The 24,032-nt window shown below is 30.6% G+C and overlaps 2 protein-coding genes and 1 long non-coding RNA gene across 9 annotated transcripts; 1 reads left to right on the top strand and 2 right to left on the bottom strand.

Annotated features, from left to right (window-relative positions):
* Nucleotides 1–1,951: 1,951 nt before the first annotated feature.
* LOC125592907 lies at nucleotides 1,952–2,650 on the top strand. Its single transcript, XR_007328646.1, has 2 exons — nucleotides 1,952–2,066; nucleotides 2,176–2,650. It is a non-coding gene; the product is annotated as an uncharacterized LOC125592907 (long non-coding RNA).
* Nucleotides 2,651–5,695: 3,045 nt separating this feature from the next.
* On the bottom strand, nucleotides 5,696–7,745 carry LOC111212915. Of its 6 annotated transcripts, none has more exons than XR_007328644.1 (7): nucleotides 7,210–7,745; nucleotides 7,017–7,105; nucleotides 6,816–6,937; nucleotides 6,539–6,727; nucleotides 6,376–6,463; nucleotides 6,157–6,296; nucleotides 5,696–6,081 (listed from the first exon to the last, which is right to left on the bottom strand). XR_007328644.1 is itself a non-coding variant. In XM_022714553.2 (7 exons), the coding sequence occupies exons 3-7, from the start codon at nucleotides 6,848–6,850 to the stop codon at nucleotides 6,065–6,067; spliced, it is 462 nt and encodes a 153-aa protein (XP_022570274.1). In that variant the 5' UTR covers nucleotides 6,851–6,937; nucleotides 7,017–7,105; nucleotides 7,210–7,711; the 3' UTR covers nucleotides 5,696–6,064. The 6 variants fall into 6 exon arrangements, 4 of the variants coding, with proteins under 4 accessions (XP_022570274.1, XP_022570275.1, XP_048624525.1 ...); XR_007328645.1 differs by having other exon boundaries at nucleotides 6,566–6,727; nucleotides 7,210–7,744; XM_022714553.2 differs by having other exon boundaries at nucleotides 6,376–6,483; nucleotides 6,566–6,727; nucleotides 7,210–7,711.
* Nucleotides 7,746–21,180: 13,435 nt separating this feature from the next.
* On the bottom strand, nucleotides 21,181–22,400 carry LOC125592906 (protein SPIRAL1-like). 2 transcript variants are annotated; one of them, XM_048768566.1, is made up of 3 exons: nucleotides 22,230–22,400; nucleotides 21,452–21,732; nucleotides 21,181–21,384 (listed from the first exon to the last, which is right to left on the bottom strand). In XM_048768566.1, the coding sequence occupies exons 2-3, from the start codon at nucleotides 21,716–21,718 to the stop codon at nucleotides 21,307–21,309; spliced, it is 345 nt and encodes a 114-aa protein (XP_048624523.1). In that variant the 5' UTR covers nucleotides 21,719–21,732; nucleotides 22,230–22,400; the 3' UTR covers nucleotides 21,181–21,306. The 2 variants fall into 2 exon arrangements, with proteins under 2 accessions (XP_048624523.1, XP_048624524.1); XM_048768567.1 differs by having other exon boundaries at nucleotides 21,452–21,796; nucleotides 22,230–22,301.
* Nucleotides 22,401–24,032: the final 1,632 nt, after the last annotated feature.

The raw sequence follows: 24,032 nt of genomic DNA, 5'->3' as shown, positions 1-24,032 counted from the left end.
ATATTAAACCTCAAGAATCATGCAATCAGATCATTCGGATTTTAAACAAGTAAACCTCAATCAATCTATCAACCAATCGGATTATATAAGCAAAGCAAGCTAGCAACCTATCAGATTCAATCAATGTTTTAACAGGCTGGTCGATTTAAACAATTTTAAATCAGATGAACAATTAACCAAGCAGGATGAAAAAAATAAATCTATCAATTTAACGGTCAAACAATTCTAGCAACATAGCATCAGATTCAATCAGATTTAAAACCTCAATGATCAAAACCGAAAACAGTTTTGATTTCAAAATATTCGATTAGGGTTTTAATATGTTATTTGATAATTATAGTATAATTAATTATGATACTTATATTATTTAGGGTTAATAGATATAGGGTTAGGGTTTATCGGATTTTAACTTGTAAAAACCGATTTGGGGTTTTAATCATGTAGGAACATGATTTAGGGTTCGGGGTATCGAACTTTTAGAGCTTCGATTTACTCAATTAGGATTTTTGATCTATTACCCAATGGTTTTGATTCATAAAGATTAGGGTTTTAGGGTTTCATTCTTTATCAATCAATCCATGTTTGATTATGGGTTCTTAGGTTTTGAATTACATTTTAACTTTATATGATTGTTGAATCGGACCACCAAAGGAGTTGAGCCGCGAGCTGGACACGAACGGGACGCGACCTGTCTGATGCTGTCGCGAACAAGGAAAAGGTCGCGTGCTGGAGCTGCTCTCGGGTCGCGAACGTCTGAGCTAGGATCATGAACGCCTTGGGCTGAAGCTGATCGGGGACGCGAGCTGGAACAGATGCGGGAACAAGAAACGCGATCGGGGTTTAGGGTTCGTCGGATCGCCGGCTAGGGCTAGGGTTTTAAGGTTTTTCGATTTGAGTATTAGCTTAGGGATTTAGAGTTTCGTGTTGATAACGTGTTATAAAAGTAATGGAAAAGTCTATCTTTATTCATAACATAGAGGTTCCTTATATAGGAGATTACACCGTCATAGATAAATGGAAAGAGTACAAATCATAATCCAACTAGGAAAAGGAAAACATAAAGACATAAAGAAAAGGAAAAGCTAGCCGACTCTCTCTTTCTTGGGCCGCCGATGGTATAATCTCTTGGTTATGAGTCATCCACAATCTGGTTCATAACAATAACTAGATTCTGATCCGCGTTATTACACGGAATTATTTATATTTAAATTTATATTTATAGTTTATACTTTTAAAATAAAATTATATATTTGATGATATTTTATTAACTGCGGTTCGCATTAGATTTTCATTTGGTTTTGATTCGACCGTGGATTTTAATTTCCAATTCAAAAAAATAAAAATATAGTAATAGTTTGGTTCTTATGAATTTGAATTTAGTTTTTTTTTTTTTAGTTTTTGGTTTAGTTTAAATAACAATGTCAGAAATCCTATCAAATTTTGAGTTTAAATTCGAGCATGTGGTTCTTAATAGAGATATAAAATTTTCAATCTTGATCTAATTTATTTCTATATTTTGGTTACATTTTCTAATTTTATTTTTTTGTTACTAAATATCTTTATATTTTAAATATGTTTAGAGAATCAATAGTGAATCATCGACTTGAGAGTTATGTAGAGTTTGACCCGTTCTTTGAAAATGCGAGATTGTTATTTAATTGGATAATATTATATTTATGTTAAGTTTTTTTTAAAAAAAAAAAATTGACGCTAAAGCTCAAAAACAGATAAAATTCATAGCTATAGAAGTGCTAGAGAGCTCATATCAATTAACTAAAGGATTTTTAATGTAAAAACCCTCCAATGAAGTTTATTTTGGATAAAAACCCCTAAATTAAAGATTCAATAAAAAAAACCCCAACCTAAATTATCTTAGTGAATCACACCCTCCTTTAGTTGTCCCGTTATAAATTTGAAAATCTCCGTCTAAATGGAACGCATAGTTTCATAAATGCAAAAAAAAAAACGACATGGTTTTCATCTTCCTTATATCTGTACGGCGAGTCCCAAAGTTAAAATTAGGGTTCTTCAAATTTTCAAGTTTATAATTGTTCATCTTCTCCCTGGTGATTCGTGTACCTTATGCCTTTCGTTTTGTTCTCTTTTGCTTTCACTTTGTTATGTGATTTTTCTAATTTGTTTAAAGTTTTGTTTTCAATTGATTGTGCTATTTAGGCGAAATTTGAATGGAATTAGCTCCTGAAATACACAGAGGAGCTTTGGCTATTGTTTTGACATTGAGTGTTGAGATTGAATCTTGATTAAATCCTCTAAGAGAAGAAGAAGCGGAAGCAAGGAAGCTTGCCACACAAAAAGAAGAAGTGATCAAGGAGTCACGTAGAAGAAGAATAAAGAAGAAGAAGAAGCTTGGAGCGCAAGAAATGGAGGAAGAAGAAGAAGAAGAAGAAAAAGAAGAAGAAGAAGAAGAAGAGCAAGAAAGGAAGAAGACTTGGTTGTGTAGTTACACAACCAGAAGAATAAAAGTAAGTCAGTTTGGTTAAAAGCTAACTAAATTAAGTTGTTAAGATAGAGTTGTGGTTGCAGCTTGTTTTAGTGGTGAAAGTGTTGTTTTAACTTGTTTCTATGACATTTTGATTGTGTTTCAAGTGTTGTTTTTGTACTTATTTTATGTCAAGAGTTAAGATTGTCATTGTGTTTGAACTCACGAACACAGCTTCTCTCAGATTCTCACAAGAACTAAATTAACGATAATCAAAATCTTTCTTTCGAAAATTAGGGTTCATCCCTCGTATCTCTCAGTAATGGGACTTTTACGACACTTAAAAGTGATAATGGTAAACTACATGATATTTTTAGCTAAACATTGTGTTGTTTTTATTAACAAATCGTGTTGTTTCACGAACTTTAACGGACAATTAACGGAGGGTCTGATTCATTAAGATAATTTAGGTTGGGAGGTTTTCTGTTAAATCTTTAATTTAGGGGTTTTAACCCAAAATAAACTTAATTAAGGGGTTTTGACATTAAAAATCCTTAACTAAATGGATTATCTTGTGGTATATATAACTTTTCGTGGGCTGTTAGTATAAGTCGTGGGCTTAGTTAGTATAAGAGTAAATTAATTTTGTATTATTATTGTACTAATAGATAACCAAAGCATGTGTTCAATCCGATCCGAAGATAGTTTAATTTAAGTAGGTAGGTTTCATTTTTAAGTAGCACTAGAGCTTGATCCGCACGTGCGGATACTTATTTTTACTTTTATATACCTAAATATCATTTAAATGTTTATTAGTTAATATTTTAAATATTTATCTTATTTTAAATATTCATAAACATAATAATTAAATATTTTACATGCTGTAAAAAATATTGACTTGTGCGCTATGCTAAACTTTCGATAAATATTGACTCATTAATATATTTGAGTAATTTTTCTTTTAACACGAAATTGTTCCCAAATGTAATAATATTTTAAATATTTTGATTAAATAGAGATTATATGGCGAGATTTAGATACATTAGAAAAGAAATATTGTTAGAAACATTAAATATTATTCTACAAGTAATTAAATGATATTTAAGTATTACTATACATATATTTTACTATTGAAAATAATTAATAGTAACTGAAAAGATTAGAAATATTTGATATATATATATATTAAGCGAGATTTGGAGAGATTAAAATGAATATTTGGTTATAAACAATCCATATTATTTTACAAGTAATTCAAAAATATTTAATCTTAGCATAGATAGATTTTACTGTTGAAAATAATTAATGGTAACCTAAATAGTTAAAAATATATTTTGGAATATTCAAAATACATATATTTTAGGCCTTACAAGCTAAATCATTTTAGGAAATATCTTGAACACAAAAATTTAGGTCAACTCGATTTAGGAAATAATATAATAAAATAGGAAAAGACAATGATTACTTAATTTAGGATTATTTAATACTTCAATGGTATAAGAATGTAAATATTACGGAAAAACTAGGGTTAATTCAATTTTGTATTTGTATTTTAATAGATTAGATGTGATATTATCTACGCATTTATGAAAGGGTCTAAAATTTGAATGACAACTTCTAGCAGTAGATAAAAAATAGAATCATAAATTAATAGATTAGGATCCTGATCTAATTTAGATTTCTATATTTTTGGTTACATTTTCTAATTTTACTTTTTTGTTACTAAATATCTTTATATTTTAAATATGTTTAGAGAATCAATAGTGAATCATCGACTTGAGAGTTATGTAGAGTTTGACCCGTTCTTTGAAAATGCGAGATTGTTATTTAATTGGATAATATTATATTTATGCTAACTTTAAAAAAAAAAATTGACGCTAAAGCTCAAAAACAGATTAATTTCATAGCTATAGAAGTGGTAGAGAGCTCATATCAATTAACTAAATGGATTATCTTGTGGTATATATAACTTTTCGTGGTCTGAGTTAGTATAAGTCGTGGGCTTAGTTAATATAAGAGTAAATTAATTTTGTATTATTACTAGGGGTGGAGCCCCGCGCAAGCGCGGGGATGTTGACTTTGAGTGATTTTGTTGTCGTATGTTTCAAAAAAGATTGATCTAGCTGTTGGAGAATTTGTTTTAGAAGTTCTTTCATTATGTGTGTAATTTTGGGTATAAATGGTGACGTTGTGTTGTGTTGATGAGTTTGTTTTGTTGTAATGTTCGTAGGCATATCCGGAGTTTAGGATTAACTGTTTGCCGTTTGTCTGATTTTGTCATTTTTTTGCGGGTTGTGGTGTATATATATGCCTTACTTTATTTTCATTTTTTTTTCGGGTGTTTTCATGTGTGTGAGGCAAGTAATTATAAAGTTAATTGCAATTTTAGTAGTTGTAATATCAAGTATGACAGTAGTCCATTAACGTGCTTTATAGTCCAACAAACTTAGAAATCTTATATATCAGTCGTTAATATTTGCTTAGTTTATATGTGGGACGAAGTTTTTTGTATTTCAATTTCCGTTTATTACCATTCGAAGCATCAAATAATTATTATGGAATAATATTATGCTGAGTATTAATTTTCATGAATTGTTTTGATTTGTGTTTATAATATATTATATATAGTGAGTTAATGGGGTTTTATTTATATGTATATTGTTTAAAACTAATGTTTCTTACCGACATAAATTTTCTTTAACGCTCTTTCATGTAGAATAATTTTGTGCAAGTATGTATTCTTCATCTTATTTAGTTAGTTGTTCAAATATGGACCTATGATTCCTTGTAGGATATGTATTCTTCATTTACATGTTCTCGGTTGTTTTTTCAATGTGTTTAATTATATTAAGTTTTGTTAGTAATTGTTGTGTTCAGTTATTTTTCTATAAATATATTTTTCCTAACCCTATTATATAGCCCACCGCAAGTGCGGAGTTGTTCACAGTATGTGGTGTAATAAAAAATGTTATAGGAAGTCGACCCGACTGATTTGTTGGTATGGTCTTAGTGTAATAAAAAATGTTATAGGAGCATTGAATTAAATGACAGCAAATTGCTTGTAAATCTAAACTCATAAACTGATTGAACCTTTAAATTTGTTTCATTAATAAAATACTTTTAATACTTTATAGCTTCAAAATTTTGTAATAGAATCCTTTATGTTTTTGATGAAAAAAAGTCTTGTGTTTACGTGATCTATGTTTTACTATCTAAACATGAAGTTGTGCATTTTGTTAACATGAATACGAAAGATTACGTCGACCCTGACTTTTTAATATTGAAACTTAGAAAATGTTCTCCTCATAAGAGTTACTATGCCGTAATTGGCTGGACAAAAAAAAAACGAAACCTGGAATTACGAAAACATTGCAAAAGTCCTCACAGGAGTTGCTATGCCGTAATTGGCTGGACAAAAAAAAACGAAAGCTGGAAATGCAAAAAAACATTGCAAAAGTCCAAAATAGGTAAAGCATATTAATTTAGGAAATTGTAAAATGACGAAAGCTATGTGGGGTTGACGGTTTGACAGCTTTGAAACTCACTCATCGGGAGCGTTTGTGTCCACATTCTTTGCCACCAGCTGCAGCCATGTTGCTGGCACAAGCAAAAGCGCCTTTCCCTTCAGTGGTGTTGAAAATCTGCAAGCCAGTTACACATTTTTTATTTAAACTATGAGTTAGATGAAAACGTTTTGAGCATATATAGTATAATACCACGGGCTGATTGCAGAAACGGGGAAGGTGTGGTGATTGGGGTGAAATTGTATGGCGTTACATGTATCTTGAAAACAAAATCCTTCCCAGCAAGTTCTTTAAGACATTCACGGAGTTCTTGGCCGCCACCACCATTCACCCTGCAGTATGTTAGAGGGGTGCTCAGCGATTGTCACATTTGCAAACAGTGGACGAATGATGCTCAGAAAAATAACAAACCTCATCAAGAGCCAGAGAAGCTGCATCTTTCTTGGTAAGATTAAGCATTCGAACACCACAAAAGTCGTACTATCATTCCCATCATCAACTGATAGTTCCACAAGGTACCTGTTAAATAATTTGATATTATTGAACGTAATTATAAGATCGTATCTTCTCTTACATATCCATGAGCTTGAAATCTTCGCACCTGATCACACCGGTGACGTTGGGATTAACACATCGGCTGCAAAGAAAAGAGCTGCCAGATTTCTCTAGCTTCCTGCTGCGTCCAATGCAAGATAAAAGACCATCCATTTTGTTGCATGACCTCGACAATCCGAGCTTTGCAAATAAATCCCGCTTCTTGTGTCTTCACCGAAACAACAGATAAACTATTTAATAATTCTAATTTTCGGACTCAGATAGATCTTAAATAATGTTGGAAGCATGAACGGTACCTGCTCGTTTGAGTTGGCGATGAATTTGCTGACATCTCCAATTGAGACAAGTTCTTTTTTTTTGTTTAATCCCTTCATTGCTATCAATACAGGAGAAATCCACCCCTACTGCACCTCTTAAGCTGGAAGAAGAGGGTATTATCGGATAAGTTGGCACACATTTAAATATTGCTTCAACCGCAACAGATAAAGAAGTGTTACCGAACTCTGTGATGGCTGGGAGGCTGGTGTCAAAAAAAAAATAATTGGTTGCTGGGGTCGAGTTGAGGCACATATATGATCATTGACTCCTAAATTGAAAGTTAGAAGAGTTAAATCATAGGGCTTTTCGAAAAAAGAAACAGAGCGAATATATGATGCTATTTACATAAGATCAAATATAAGATGACAATACCTTCTCATCAAGGAGAAGTAGAGTGATTCCCATGAATTCTCCGTCCTTCTTGATGCTGCGGAAGTCCCAAAAACGGAGGAGCCGAGCGACAATGAATTAGGAAGATCTATCGTGTCGAAGGTTGAGTGGCGGACTGGTTCGTGAACAACAACATCAGACAAAGACATTTTTGAAGATTAAAGAGGAACTGAGACATGCGGTGAAGATTCATCCTACTCTCTCCAATCTCCAATTTATAGGGGTTGAAGTGATTTTCGGGTTATAATTGTATGTGAGAGGAGACGGAGAGATCGAGAGTGTTTATGGCTTTAATGGGAAAACATTTATTGGCAAATTTAAAGGTAATATGAACAGAGCAAAGTAAACGATTAGATGGATATGAACAGAGTTGGAAGGTAAAGAGTTCAGAGACACATGTGTTGCATACGGCAGATTGAAGGAGAAACATGAAAACCTAATCTACAAAACGGCAAAACGGGAGAGTTTGGTCGACTTACTCATAAAACATCAGAGCTGGGCCTTTATGGGCCATATACAGAAAAACCTTAGTTAATGGTTTTGTTGCAATACGCAGAGTCTGACTTAATTATCAAGCCGAAATCAGACCGAACACCAAACCTAAACAATCAATTGAAACCGGACAGAACTTGGGCCCACACTCTTTAAGAAATGCATACGTGGACACTCTCAGAAGAGAGAAAAGTGTCTCATTATATATACTAGGGACTGTCCCAGACTACGCCCGGGTTTGTCTTCTCTAGTTTTAGAATTTATAACTTGAATTTATAACTTAACATTTGTATTTGTAAATGTACATTAGAATCAATTATAAATTACAAAATAATAGAAAAATCTAAATTTATTTGGGAATTTTAAATTTATTTTATGTATTCATTGTTTTCCAATGAATTCAAAATGGTTAAAACTTACAATTTGTTGTGTATTTTTTAGGAAATTTTATATAGAATGGTCAGAAAAATGGACTGGCAGTTATTAAACTTTAGTAATGTTTAGAAATCTATTTTGTTTCGATTATTTTTATGTTAAATAATTGATAAATTTACAAATTATTTAACCATTGTTATGGTTTTAGAATTATTGAGTTAGGTCATCCGTCCTCAAAAGGAAGTACAAACCAACATATTAACGGGCTTCTTTCTTCGTTTATTTCAGTTGAGAAATTAAGTTCATTGGTCTAACTCAGTTCACAGCTAGGCAAACTTGGTTTGATATACATATTTGCCTTTTAGTATTGTATTGAATATTGATTCTTATATATATACAAACCAACATGTTAACGGGCTTCTTACTTCGTTTATTTCAGTTGAGAAATTAAGTTCATTGGTCTAACTAAGTTCACACCTAGGCAAACTTGGTTTGATATACATATTGAAAATGTTTTCTAAGTGACCAAGAAAAAAAATATGTGGAAAATTTGTCAAATGGCGTTGATGAAATCTCAGCTGAAATAGGATAAATGAAATTAGTTAATATGGTTTCTGTTTAAAATAGCCCATGATTTAAATCTGTTAACTTTATGCCAAATAGAACCATCTTATGATCCGGGATAAGTTAAGTCAAAATATAACCAAAACTACAAAAGAGTATTGTCGCTTTATCGCTATATTTGAAGTACAAACCCATAAGTTGTGCTGATAAGTAGTATGATGTTTGAGGTTGGTTATGATCTTGGAGGTTTTTTGTTGTTGTTGTTGTGGAGTTTTTTTTTTTTTAATATGCATGAATGTGTTTCCAAATAATGATCTTATTAAGATGCCTACATTAATTAATCTGAAATTGTAATAAACTATGAATTAGACTTTCGCTAGTTTTAATTTTTTATATTCAAACGGAAGTAATATCTTCGAGAGCAATAGTTTTTTTTTGTCTGTTTTTTTGGTTTTGTTTACCAAATCCTAACATTTCTTTTAAAAAGAGTGGAAGTAGGTTGTTGTAACTGATATTTTATTGTAGGCTCCCGCATGATTTTGAATGGCGTGAGACTGAAAATTTTAAACTATGAAAATTCTAGTAGACGATGGTGATACACTTAAATTTGTTTAGTTGTAGACTATGCCTATCTAAGTACTTTGTAGTTTCGTTCGGTTCATTTTACTGCCTACAAAAAAGATGGACTAATGCATTAAGGTAAGAAGATTTTCAATATGCAGAAACCCGTCAACACAGCCTTTTTTTTTAATATAAAATCAAAGTCTCTATCCTCTGCGTGGGAGGTAGTTTGCTGAAGATGCAAGAGACAACAAAAGTTCAAAATGGGGAAAACATAGGAATGCAGAAATTTTAAAAGACATGAAAGGTAAGTGGGGTTGACAGTATGATCGACTTAAAACTATCATTCACGGGGGCATTTTGCGGCTGTTTTCTTTCTCTGCAATCAACGCCCATTGCTATCTTCGCCACTTCAACCGTGTTGCTGGCAGATGCTGTTAGTTGTCCATCTTCCCCGTCAACCACTGCAGTTGGGTTGCTGGTGCAACTCTGAGACACAGTTGTACATGTGTTTTTAAAAATCTGTAAGAAGAATTTTTTTTGGAAAACTCGTGTGTAACGCACCTCTGCGTGAGCCTGAGTGCAAAAGGAGCTAGCATCACTGATTGCAGAGACGGTGAAGGTACGGTGGTTAGGGGTGAAACTGTATGGAGTCAACACGAATTTGGAAAACATAGTCCTTCCCAGCTAGCTCTTCAAGGCATCTTGATAGCTCTTGCCCTTCACCATCACTTATCTGTAGTAGATTTAATGTTTTAGAGCCATTCAGAGTGATCGTGACCACTGTTAACGTAGAAAAAATGTAGCACAGTAGCAAAAATGTAACTCGTCGAGAGCCAGAGTGTCTGCTTCTTGCTCGGTGTGCTTACTCATCTCCCTATCGAAGACCACAAAACGTGGCACAATCGTCGCCATCATCATCTGCTAGCTCAACATGGAACCTGTCAAAAGATGCCGATAAATGTTAAAGCCTATCTAAGTAAGGGTATTCGCTTATATATGGATCAGGATGTAAACTTCGTACCTGATAACCCCGGTAATGTTCGTAGAAACACATATGTTGCAGCGAAGCGAAGTGCCAGATTTGTCTAACTTCATGCTGCATCCGGTGTGACCAACCATTTTGTTGGAGTACCCCAACGACCAGAGCTTTACATAGGAAATCGGCTTCCTCTGTCTTAACGGATTCAAAAGAGTTATCATTTGCTCGTGCAATTTATAAGACACAAAGAATTAACTAAATTTGTTGCAACCCCTGAGTGTTACCTGATCGCTAGAGTTGGAGATGAACGTGTTTAAATCTCCAATTGACACAAGCTCTTTCTTTTTGATCCCTTCCATGGTATCAATACATGGAATACCTCTGCTGCTGCACCTCCCAAACTGCAGGAAGAACGTATGTTTGACGAAGATTGACAGACATTTAAATTTGAGTTTAAACCAAGACATAATTAGTTGTAACCTGCTTGCGAACTCTTCGATGGCAGGAATGTTCCTGTCAAAATAAAACTTGGATGCGGGTGTGGTGTTTAGATAGAGGTAACCTGCATAAGCAAGTTTTCCAGACTCTGGTATTAAGTAAAAGATTTACGGAAACTACAGAAGTAAACATGTTGTAAACTTAACAATACATGACTATACCTCAATAATTTTAGGATTGACAGATTGGGTTTTATTGCCAGAGCTTAGAAGATCCCTGAACGTTGCTGCAACTTTGTCCCATAAGGACAAGTAAACAACCACCGTACTGGTATTGGAGAATATAAGAGTTATTTCAAATAAGGAGGAAATGGAGATAAGGATTATAATTTTTTGTAGCTCAGTTAATGACTTTATGTGTCAATGAGAAAGCGTACCACAAATCGAGCTGTTGCTGCAGCGTTGTTAAGGGCACACCCTTGGACGGACCAAATTTGCCCAACAACATCTGAAAGTTAACGAAATCAAATATTACACTATGGTTGTGTCATAATTATATGGTAAGGAATTTTTTTGAAATTCCTTAAAAATACCATGGAGTTCTAAGTTTGTGTTTGCAAGAGAGATGGTCAAAATTGCGATCGTGGATCACAAAATTCTGCATAAGGAGACATAAGAGTAAAACCACACATTATTTAGAGAATTGATAAGGCAGAGTTGGAGTATACGATTTGTGATAAAGTGAAGATAATGATACCTTTTCATCCATGAAGAGAAGGGTGGTTCTCATAAATTCACCGTTTGTCTTGACGTTTCGCGAATCCCATATATCATATATGGGGGCATGGAATGAGATGACTCGCTTGAGCAACAGAAAAATCAGAGGAAGACATTTTCGATAAGTGGATGAAATCTAATCCGGTTCAGAAAAACTGTGAATTGAAATGAGATGCAAGGGCCTGGTGTTTGACATGAACTGGGAGAAATTCGAAGCGGATATATAACCCAGCCATTATCGAAGGGTTGAGTAAAGACTGGAAGATGTAGAGATAGATGAAGATTAAGAGTTTAAGGATTCAATTTGAGAAGTATAAAGGTTAAGGTTTGTGATATGATGAACCCTAAAAATCTAAACTGATAGACGAAAAGGGGGTTTTTTTTTTTTATCATAATACGGTTTTAGTAAAATGGACCTAAGCTGCACATTCTATTAATGGGCCACCGAACGCATTGGAGTGAGTGATGCCACAAAACAGATGGAAATAACAAACGTAAAGATTAATTAACCACTTAATTTCTATGTGGAACCCACTTATATAAGGAAGTCGCTGACGTGGCAAAAAAGAGAGTTCTGATTGGTCGATTTTATTTGGGGACGTGGACAACCTCCCTACTCCTCATATATCCTTTTTAGTATTAGTTAGATGACTACGGATTAGCCCGGGCTACGCCCAGGATTTTTTTTTTTTTTTCTAATTTAAGTTGTTAAATTATTTATATTTAGCTTATGATATATATTTATATAAATGTTAAGATGCATGTTATAATTAAAATTTATTTTTAAATTTTAACACGTTAAATTAACATATTTTTACTATTTAAATATTTTTTTGTAATTTTGTTGGTTATCTAGTTATCATATTTAGCAAAACTATCTGTTGAGTGTTGGAATAAATGTTTTAGATATTTAATTAAATTGCAGAGTATTTTCGGATCGACCACATGCTCAACAATCGATCAATCCGTAAAAAGATGGTCAATCTCCTTGGCCAGGTAAGTACAATTTTAGCAAAAATATCTTTGATTTTCAAATATTAAGTATATAACTATTCTTTTGAATATTTTTTTTTTGAATTGTATTTTTTGATTAAATTATTGTATTATAATGTTTATGTAAATATTTTTTGTGATGTTTGAATTTGTGCTGTCAGTATACTTAACCTAGATGGTATTGATGTTTAACAATTTATTTGATTCTGGAAATAGAAAATAATGATATATCAAAACGTATCAAATACTTGTTAAATGATAGTATAATGTAAATTACATCCATTATTTGAAAATAACCATTTGTTGTTTTAATTTTTTTTTTAAATCAGAAATTATTTTTATTTAAAAACATTATTCATATGTAATATAATAGTTTAAGTTTGGAAGATTAATCTATATATATAAATTATGTATTTAAAAAAAAAAATTTAAGATATTATATATTGAGTAAATGAATAAAATCTGGATTTCTTATCTTGAAAATGAAATATTTATATTTTTGTCTTCATGTTATACTCACCAATCCAACATTGATATTTATAACTCAATATGTTTTTTAAAAAACTTAGTTTTAAGTAATAAACGAATTTAATAAATTAAATTCATTGTAAACTATATTTGAAAATTCCCTAAAATTATATTTTAAGCATAATATTACTATTATTTAATTTAAGTTATTTTAAGCATAATATATGCTAAACCAACTTAAATTATATTTACAATATGACCATCCTAAACCGGTTAATAAACCAAAAATAATACTAAACCAACTTGAACTAATACCTGATTCGGCGAGGAAAGAAGTGTTTCGGTATAAACGCTTGAATGATTATTAACTGTAATGGTTTGATTATGAAAGAGTTAGTATGAATATTAACAATAAAATTATGGATTAGATTAATTTAAATTTGTAAGAATACCTTTGAGTATATGAAAAGCAATTCAATTCCCATGAATAAGTTTGGATTTTGAAAGTTGCGGGTTTCCCAACAATGAATCCACCTAACAAAAAGTTCGTTGTTATAAAAAATCTCTTTCAAGGTCATTAAAGGTTTTTGGGACGGCAAGAGTTGATGATGGTGGAACCATTTTTTTGCTCGAATGCTTTGAAGTTTTCCTTGATAGTGTGAGGTTGATGTTGATGGAATAATGAATTTTATAGGAACTTTCTTGATGTAAAACTATACATTTTTTTTTGTTTAATGTGGTATTTCCATTTTTATATAATTTACTACCATTTTAAGATAGCTGTACATTTTAAGATAGATGTTTAAATCTTAATGTACTTTTTCCATTTTTTAAAATGTTTATTTCCATTTCTTATATTTTTATTTACGTAATAGCTATATTTTATATTTTAAAATAGATATTTAAATCTTAATGTACGTTTTCTTTTTTTTTAAATTGTGTATTTACTTATATTATATATTTTACATTTTAAGATAAATGTTTAATGCTTAATGAACTTTTTCCATTTTTTTAAAAAAAATTGTGTATTCTTTTTCTTATATTTTCTATTTACTTAATATCTATATTTTACCTTTTAAGATAGATGTTTAATATTTAACGTACTCTTTCCATATTTTAAAAATTGTGCATTTACTTATTATTTTATATATAATTCATATATTTATATATTTATAATATTTACTTATTATTTATTTTTCTATATATTGATTATTTCTCTTTTTTATACTTTATATTTAGTTAATATCTATATTTTATATTTTAAGATAGATGTTTAAATCTTAATGTTTTTTTCCATTTTTAATGTAAAACGGCAATGTTTCATAGAAGAACTTGGACAAATAGTCAAATAGTTATATTTATGTTTTTTTCTTTTTTTATAAAATGGTAATGTTACATTATGGAGATAAGCCATTTTTTTAGTGAAAAATAGTAATCTTACATATGTTTAATGTAGTTTTTCCATTTTTTTATGTTGTATGTTTACATATTATTGTTATTTTTAAATGTAAAATGGTAATCTTACATATGTTTAAAGTAGTATTTCCATTTTTTATGTTGTATGTTTACATATTATTTATTATTTTCGAAATTATATATAATGTTTTTTTTTTACAAAATAGTAATGTTACATTAAGGAGATAAGCCGTCGTTTTTTAGTGAAAAATTGTAATCTTACATATGTTTAATGTAGTTTTTCTATTTTTTATGTTGTATGTTTACATATTATTTTTTAAAATTAAAAATGTAAAATGGTAATCTTACATATGTTTAATGTAATATTTCTATTTTTTATGTTGTATGTTTACATATATTTATTATTTTCGAAATTATATATAATGTTTTTTTTTATAAAACGGTAATGTTACATTATGGAGATAAGCCGTCTTTTTTTTAAGTGAAAAATTGTAATTTTACATATGTTTAATGTAGTTTTTCCTTTTTTTATGCTGTATGTTTACATATTATTTATAATTTTCGAAAATTAGAAATATTAAAATGTAAAACTATATTTTATGTCACGTGTCATCTTTCGGGAGAAGTTTTTTTTGCTGATGTGGACGCTCTATGGAGCCTCAAAAGGTCTCTTTTATTAGTATAAAATATTTTAAAATTTGTGCATTTACTTATTATTGTATATATAATTCATATATTTATAATATTTACTTATTATTTATTTTTCTATATATTGAGTATTTCTCTTTCTTATAATATCTATATTTTATATTTTAAGATAGATGTTTAAATCTTAATGTTTTTTTCCATTTTTAATGTAAAACGGCAATGTTTAATAGAAGAGCTTGGACAAATAGTCAAATAGTTATATTTATGTTTTTTTCTTTTTTTATAAAATGGTAATGTTACATTATGGAGATAAACCGTTTTTTTTAGTGAAAAATGGTAATCTTACATATGTTTAATGTAGTTTTTCCATTTTTTTTATGTTGTATGTTTACATATTATTGTTATTTTTAAATGTAAAATGGTAATCTTGCATATTTTTAATGTAGTATTTCTATTTTTATGTTGTATGCTTACATATTATTTATTATTTTTTAAATTATATATAATGTTTTTTTTTACAAAATAGTAATGTTACATTATGGAGATAAGCCATCTTTTTTTTAGTGAAAAAATGGTAATCTTACATATGTTTAATGTAGTTTTTCCATTTTTTATGCTGTATGTTTACATATTATTTTTTTAAATTAAAAATGTAAAATGGTAATCTTACATATGTTTAATGTAGTATTTCTATTTTTATGTTGTATGTTTACATATATTTATTATTTTCGAAATTATATATAATGTTTTTTGTTTTTTTTTTATAAAACGGTAATGTTACATTATGGAGATAAGCCGTCTTTTCTTTTAAGTGAAAAATGATAATTTTACATATGTTTAATGTATTTTTTCTATTTTTTATGCTGTATGTTTACATATTATTTATAATTTTCGAAAATTAGTAATATTAAAATGTAAAACTATATTTTATGCCACGTGTCATCTTTCGGAAGAAGTTTTTTTCGTTGATGTGGACGCTCTGCGGCCGGAACCTCAAAAGGTCTTTTTTATTAGTAGAGATTGTACCAATAGATAACCAAAGCATGTTCAGTCCGATCCGAAGATAGTTTAATTTAAGTAGGTAGGTTTGATTTTTAAGTAGCATGTGATATTATTTGAGCATCTATGAAAGGGTACAACTTCTGGCAGTAGATAAAATATTGTTCTAAATTAATAGATTAGATGAGAATTTGTGTGTAATAAGCTAATAGCCAAACAAATTAGATTTTCTACAAATAATTGCAAATAGGTGTTTTCCTGCACCATGTGCAGGAATAAAAATTTTAAAATTGAAATTATAATTAAAATAATATTTTCTAATTTTTGGATTTTATTATTTGTTTATAATAATTAATTATAACTTAATTATATTTAAAAATATGATAAAATAAATAATCTTTTAGTATATATATGTATATATTTAAAATTGAAATCTTGAAATTTTTTTATTATTATTTTCTTTTGGTTAAAATATATTAAATTAAATTTTATAAAATTGATAAATTTTTTGTTATGTATATAATTATCCAAACGTAAAATTAAATAATATTTCTAAAATTTATAGATATTAAAAAACAAAGGGTAGTGAGATTATAATTTTTTTAAACTGCATAAAATTTTAAATAATTATTTTAGTAATAAAAATATATAATTATTAAATATAATTAATTAATATTTCGAAAATTGTAATTATTATTAAATTTCTATTTTTATTATTATGTTATTTATTGTTATATTAATAATTATTTATAAGTTATTACCATATTTGAGAGGAGCAAGTGGGTCAGTGGTCGCACCACCTCTTCTGCCATCTCACCAAGCGGGGTTCAAACCAAGCAATTGCCTCTTATAAGATGAACTACTAGGCCATTATGCCACAGAGAAAAAAAAATTTATTATCATATTTTAAAACATTTACCAAAAATATAAATCAACATTAAATGTAAATATCTATGTCATAATTTGTTTCAAGCCATGTCATCTTTGTTAAATTGACATGTCATCATTTTTCTTTCAAAGTTAATGTGGTAACGAAACATGGCAAAGTCACTTTAAATAATATATAAGGGATAGCATCATATAGTGATCCACATTAACAAAAATTAAAAGTAAAAAAAAATAATAATTATGTAATATTATTTGAGAAGTCAAATTTTTACATTAAGTTCACTTTAATTCTTGCAATAGTTAATTATAGAAGTATATTTAATAAAAATGATTTGCTTTTCGTTTTAAAAAAAATTTAGTCTCTTTTTTTTTTAATTTATATTTGCAACAAAATACATGTATGATAACAAAGGAAATTTACTAGAAACGCAAATATTTTTAATAAAAGTGTTTTTCATTAAAATAGAGGGAAGTCCACAAAATTAAAATTATAAATAATAATTAATCTACTGCATAACTATATTAAATTTCTTCAACCAAATATATGAAAATAGGAATATTCAAACAAATCCAAATTCTTTGATTTTGGATAAAAAATATTTGTACATTTTCATACATCAAAAGAATATGATGACCTGAATTGATAAAAGTTAAAAGAAAAGAATCTAATTATTTTTAATATTTGTATCCATGTGGTAACTTTTAAAATATTATCAGTTAATTTCAATCCGTGTGTGAACTTTTAAAATATTATCAGGTAAATGAAACATTAACCAGTTATTATGAGCCAGTTCCTTTGGAAATTATAAAACTACATGATATTCCAACAGATTATCATTAATATTCATTTATGTAAGTACGAGACAATCACCATTTTTGGTTTTCTTTTTGAAGCACACCATTTTTATTTATATATATTTTATATTTTTTTACCCAAACTACATATTATATATAATTTTACAAAAAGTTTATATACAAATCTTAGACACATAACTATACAGAGCAAACAAAATTAATTAAAATTTTACCTAACTGAGGACAAAAGCTATGATTTAGTTTAGAACAATAAAAATAATCGTATATTATATATCTAAGTGATAACCTAGCACGCAGTGTCAGGAAACAAACGTCTTTCGTCGTTCACATGGATCAATATCTCCCGGTGTGGTTTACAGAGTCAATATGAGTCTGTAATATTGTCGACAAAAAAAAAAAAAAAATCTAAGTGATAACAAAACCGACCATATATGTCATCTAAAATAACATGTATAAATAAAATAATATTTAATTATATACATAAATTATAACTTGATTTAAAATTTATAAATAAATGAAAGGGTAAATCTCCAAAATAACACTTTTCTAAGTTTATGTCACAAAAATAACCCTAAAAAACTAAAACGACCAAAATAGAAATTTTATCTTTTGGAAAATTTAATTTTTTTTATTTTTCAAAATTTGAAATCTTATCCCAAAACCCTACTCCACAACTCTAAACCCTAAAACCTAAACTCTAAACCCTAAACCCTAAACTCTAAACCCTAGACCCTAGATCCTAAACCATAAACCCTAAATCCTAAACCCCACCCCTTAACCCTAAACCCTAAACTCTAAACCCTAAACCTTAAACTCTAAATCCTAAATCCTAAACCCTAAACTCCACCCCTTAACTTTAAACCCTAATGTCTAAATTAATTTACCTTTGGGGTATAAGTGTATATTTATCTCTTTTGATAAAACATTAAGTGCTAGTTTGGTCATTTTTATTCTTACAGACTATATTTGTGACAAAAACTTTTTTAGTGCTATTTTAGTCATTTTCTCTAAATGAAATAAAAATATAAATAAATTATTATAATTCATTCAGTTAAATTTTTAAACCCGTGCCTATGCATAGGAAAATTACCTAATTACTTATATATTAGTTGTCATAAGATAATATTGTTAAAATTATATAATATTTTTATTTTTCTTACAGCATCAAAAAGCCTTCACATGGCTCTGATTTCAGGTGCATAAACTTTTTTTTATGTCGTGTGAATTTGAAATATTATATTATTTTAAATATTTAATCTAATATACATTTGCAATGCATGAAAAATTGAGAAAAACCAACGTATTGAAGTTTAATAAGAAAAAAGTTGACAAAATTTGAAATGTGAATTTAAAAGACTTGAATATAATCTAAATGAAGAAGAGAGAATATACAATGAGACAGAAATTGAATTTAAATTTAAAATTTAAATATAATCAAAATGAGGAAGACAGAAAATACATTGAGAAGCACAGAATTGGGATATCCAAAGTTCATGATTTCATTTTCTATGAGTCTAACCATCGTCTTATTGTCACATTCAAATATGACATTTTGGTTTTGATTAATAACATGTGGTGTTGTTAATTTAGTATGATTTAGAAGTCTAATTGATTAGTAACTCATAAATGTTACTAATCATGTATAAAAACAAATTTAAAAATTAATTTGATTTATCATGTTATTGTAGATTTGTAGTTGCGTTACTATTTTGACTTTCACTCGTTGTAAAATAGTTAACTAAACACTTAATGCAACATCAAGGAAAAATTCCATATTTTTAAAGTTAAATTACAATTTTTATTGATTTATTTTCGTCTTACACTCTTTGTGCGTTGGATTGCTATTAGTAGAGCTTAATTCTGCTTCTACGGATGTCATACACTGATTCCTTTATCTCTTTCCAGCTCCTAAGCAGTAACCTTCTGGACCTCGAATAATCCAAATCACTTGTGAACCACATCATTCCCCTTATATCACTTTACCAATTTTATATGGAGTTTCTTATTTTGAATATATCAGAAGGTTTGAGGTCAAAACCCATAATTTTTTCATTCTCAAAACCACAATACGAAATATTAGTTTTATCCCAACAGTTACTCAAACCGAAGACCTCTAAGACAATAGCTAGAATCCTTTCCAATTGCGTGGTATTATATGGTCGAGTTGTCTCCATGCTAGTATCTCTATTGTTGCCGCATGACGCATTGACATTTCTTCATTCTATTTATTAACTTTAGTCCATAAACTTATTTGTTTCTGATAAACCAACATGCTACGTCTTATGAAATGTTTTTTAAAAAGAGACTTTGTTTATTTTAAAGCGGTGGTGGCAATGGGATTTGCTGTCATGTTCGAGTTTTCAAGTTGATGTTTCCTTTGTTGGTTTTTCTTTTATGGATTTGGTATAAATGATTGAGTTATTCTTGGGTGAACCTCTAGATTCACCAGCCAATAGAATTTCATTATTTCAAATTCGATATCTTTTAAAAAATGAAACAAAATATTATCAAGTTATATTATGTTTTTAAAAGAAAAAGTAAAAAAAAAATAGCAGCTACAGAAAAAAGAATTAAAAAAATCTTTTTAACGTCGTCAGCAAAACACTAAACCCTAAATCCTAATCCCTAAACCCTAAACCCTTGGATAAATCTAAACCCTTGGGTAAACCCTAAACCCTTGGGTAAATTCTAAACCCTTGGGTAAACTCTAAACTTGTGGGTAAATCCTAAACCCTTGGATACATCCTAAACTTTAAATAAAAACACTAAACCCTAAAATTCTAAACCCTAAATCCTAAACCCTAAACCTTTGAGTGTTTTAGTGTTTAGTGATTTTGATTTAGAGTTTAAGATTTATCCTAGAGTTTAAGATTTATTCTAGAGTTTAGGGTTTACCCAAGGGTTTAAGGTTTAGGGATTAGGATTTAGGGTTTAATATTTTGCTGACGACGTTAAAAATATTTTTTTTTGTAATTACTACTATTTTTTATTTATTTTTTTTATCTTTTAATTTTAAAAAATAATATAATTTGACAATATTTTGTTTTTTTTTAAAAAAAAATATCGAATATGAAATAACGTAATCCCGTTGGTTGGTGAACCCAGAATAAGTCTAAATGATTTGTCTTTGTTTCCAAGAGTTAATTACAATGAGTGTTTTGATCTTGTCTCTTTTCTCTGGAGACTATGCTGCTGGAGCGTCCTCGTGTTGTGTCAGAACAAGTAGGCCATGCTTGGGATCTACCCGACAACACATTTGGAGCTGCATATGCAAGAGTCATGGGACCTAGAAACTTCTCTCCCTTCCGCCCCTAAGATTCATGGAGACACATGAGCTGGCTTACGTAGTAACACGGGCGGGCACGTAAAGTTCACGACTTGTGGCACACTCTCTTCATCCTCCCTACGAATCTTATAGGTGAGTCGGATCTAAAAGTCACGGAGTTCGGCAACAAGAGAACTTGCAAGCTTTTTCTTGATTCAAACTATTTGGAACACTTTTCATCAGAACATTACAAAAGAAACGACTGAGATAGATTGACAAGAAACCGACTTCTTATCATTAAAGGCTGGGCTCACATCAAACAGTTTTTATAGTGTGCGAATGCAACAAGGAGACAATGGATACGCATTTGCATTACACATAATGTTTTTTTTTATACTTTACTTGCCACCAGTGAAAAGATAATCCAAGGATGATCCACCTCCAGGAGCTGCATGGACTTTGGTCGAAGGACGGTCCTGCAAAGAGAACCATTTCAGAGAGAGTAACAAATCATTCAAAGAGGAGACAAAATCAAAAACATACAGTGAGGAAGTTTCCAGTGTTTTGCCCTTCAGCTCGAGCATAGTTGTTAACAGGAGTTTTGATACCAGCAGGTATCTGCTTGTTGACCTCTGCAGGCTCAACGCTGGTAGTAGCGGTGGTGAGAGCAGTTGCAGTCACAGCTACAGGTGCTTGTGCTGGTGGAGCAGAAGGAGCTGGAGCGGGCTTAGGAGGAGGAGCATCACCACCACCACCGAAGAGATAATTGAGTGAGCTTTGACCTCCACCACAGCTGTTTCCACGACCCATAGATAAAGAGACCTCTGAAACCAAGAATCCAATAAAAGACAAATCGTGACTTGATAACTATGGTATAGCCACACCAACCTGGAAAGACCGTTCAAATTTTACAAGTGAATGTTGCTTATAGGATCATAGTTTCTTTGTATTCACAATCATAGATACATACTATGATCCCCTCCTCCTAGAAGATAATAATCCAAAACCAGAGATCCTAATTCAAAATCCACAGCTCAAAACAACAAAAAGAGGCAAAACAAATTCATGATTCTCGGAGAATCTTTACGAGAAAATGACAAGCGCTTTCAATCAGTGGACGAAAACCTGTTAATCGCCACAATCAGATCTAAAACAAGCGAAATGGAATCGAAATTCTTGAATCTACCGAATCTCTATAGACCAAATCTCCACACTGTAATCCAAGGAGGAATCTACGAGATCTAGACTCGCTTTACGACACCGGAGCAACGAACGAAAGTTATACGAAGAAGAAATCGATCTGAAAGTTTGAGTAACAAACCTTCCGGCGAAAATCGCGATCAGATCTAGAGGAAGAAGAAGCTAACGGAAGGAGAGACTCAGTAAAACTGACTACTCAGTCCATAAGCAAACCAGTCTATCTATATAAGCTCAACCCGGTTCCGGTTCAATTGATCGCTTCTTCGGTTAACCATCAATTTCAAATGTTGATAAATGAAAATCGACTGTTTACATCGAAATATTTGAATTCAAAATTACTGGTTTCCAAAACCGGTCAATTAATACGTAACTATTTTAGAATTTGGATTGGAACAAAGCTACAATTATTCAATCGGTTTAAACTTCCCCAGTGTAATTAATTATTGGTGCTTTTCAATAAATTTGACGATTTCTATAGTGAATAAGGTTTGTGGGCCATTCACTTTTTATATGTAATGGCCAGTCTCTTTGTCATTGTTCGAATACTAGAGGCCAAGCTCCGCGCAAACGCTGGGTTATTTGTGTATGCTGTTGTTGTTCAGTTTTACTTAGTGTTAGCGTTGTTAGTTATGTTGTTCTTACACTTGTGTTGGTGCGTGCAGTTATTCGGCAAAGCAGAGAGTCGGAGGTAGTGGAATTAGTAGGGAGGCAGCTGTTTGTTGTTGATTACGTGTAGGATGCTTTGTGAACGAAGACCAGTTGATACATATATATTTTTTGTATTTAGTTGTCTGCATCCCAATTCCCACCGAGGAACATATGATGGTGTGCTTGTGTCACTTTTTCTGGGGGTTTTGTTTTGTTTTGGTGGCTATTGGATTTTAGTTGGTTTCTTTGTTGCATTGTTTAATGTCGATGCCATGTAACTATCTGAACATGTTCTCATGCATGAAGAAAAAGACATGCTTATTTTCACGAAATGCAAAGACCCATCAACGTTCCCCTTTATTTAAAAACCAAGTAACTCTTCTCCTGGTGGGAGATAGTTTGCAGATAATTAAAGACAACCAAAGTTGAAAGTAGGAAAAAACATACGAAAATGGTTATTTCATTGACACATAAGCTAAGTGGGGATGACGGTTTGATGGACTTGAAACAATCACTCACGTGCCTCTTTTCTTCGTTTTCAAAGCTTGGCATTGCTTCATCAACTTCTTCGGCTCTCTTGGGCACATGAACCGTGTAGCTAACAGTTGCTGCTGGTAGTATAGATTGGGAATCCACGTCTGGAGTTTTGTTGCTGCTGGCAGTCTGAAACACAGTTGTACGTGTGTGTTATATTAAATGATGTTATTTTGTTAGGTATATGCATGAAAGTACTATATTCAGCAGAAATTGTTTAGCATCAACATGTTTCTTGAGAAAAAATAGATGACTATCCGTAAATATTTTTTGGACTGAACGTGGTGACCACCATCACAAACTGGGTTATATCATCTGAGTTCATAAGACCCCTAAAGGGGCCGCATCATCGTCAGTCACACAAAGCAAGTATACGACCACCGTACTGGTGTATGAGATTATATAAGTTTTCTTAAAGCAGGAGCAAATGGATAAAAACATGAGAACTATGTGAAAACGGGCTTGGGTCAATGAGAATAAAACATACCATAAGCCGAGTCGTTGTTGAGGCGTTTTTGAGGTCAGTGCCTAGCAGAAAACGTTTTTGGCCAACAACATCTGAAAGTTAACAAACGGAATTAAGAATCAGTAGCTAATAGATGTAAAAAAAAAAAATCAGTAGCTAATATGAATGTACGGCGTTGGAGAAATTTGACTGTGATATATAAAACTATACCGGGGGTTCTAAGTTTGTGTTTGCAAGAGCCTGGAGATGATCAAACCTCTGTCCATCTTCCAACTT

Source organism: Brassica napus, chromosome C9, assembly GCF_020379485.1.
Source record: "Brassica napus cultivar Da-Ae chromosome C9, Da-Ae, whole genome shotgun sequence".
Taxonomy (NCBI): domain Eukaryota; kingdom Viridiplantae; phylum Streptophyta; class Magnoliopsida; order Brassicales; family Brassicaceae; genus Brassica; species Brassica napus.
The sequence above is the reverse complement of the archived record's forward strand: the minus strand, read 5'-3'. Positions and strand labels throughout refer to the sequence as shown.

What these genes read in the sequence shown, in the direction of transcription:
- LOC125592906 (XM_048768566.1), bottom strand. Translation starts at nt 21,718, where the DNA reads ATGGGTCGTGGAAACAGCTGTGGTGGAGGTCAAAGCTCACTCAATTAT. An exon ending in ACACTGGAAACTTCCTCACT is followed by an intron (nt 21,385 to 21,451) that starts GTATGTTTTTGA and finishes TTCTCTTTGCAG; the next exon opens with GACCGTCCTTCGACCAAAGT.
- LOC111212915 (XM_022714553.2), bottom strand. Translation starts at nt 6,850, where the DNA reads ATGTCAGCAAATTCATCGCCAACTCAAACGAGCAG. An exon ending in AACGTCACCGGTGTGATCAG is followed by an intron (nt 6,484 to 6,565) that starts GTGCGAAGATTT and finishes ATTATTTAACAG; the next exon opens with GTACCTTGTGGAACTATCAG. An exon ending in CTTCTCTGGCTCTTGATGAG is followed by an intron (nt 6,297 to 6,375) that starts GTTTGTTATTTT and finishes AACATACTGCAG; the next exon opens with GGTGAATGGTGGTGGCGGCC.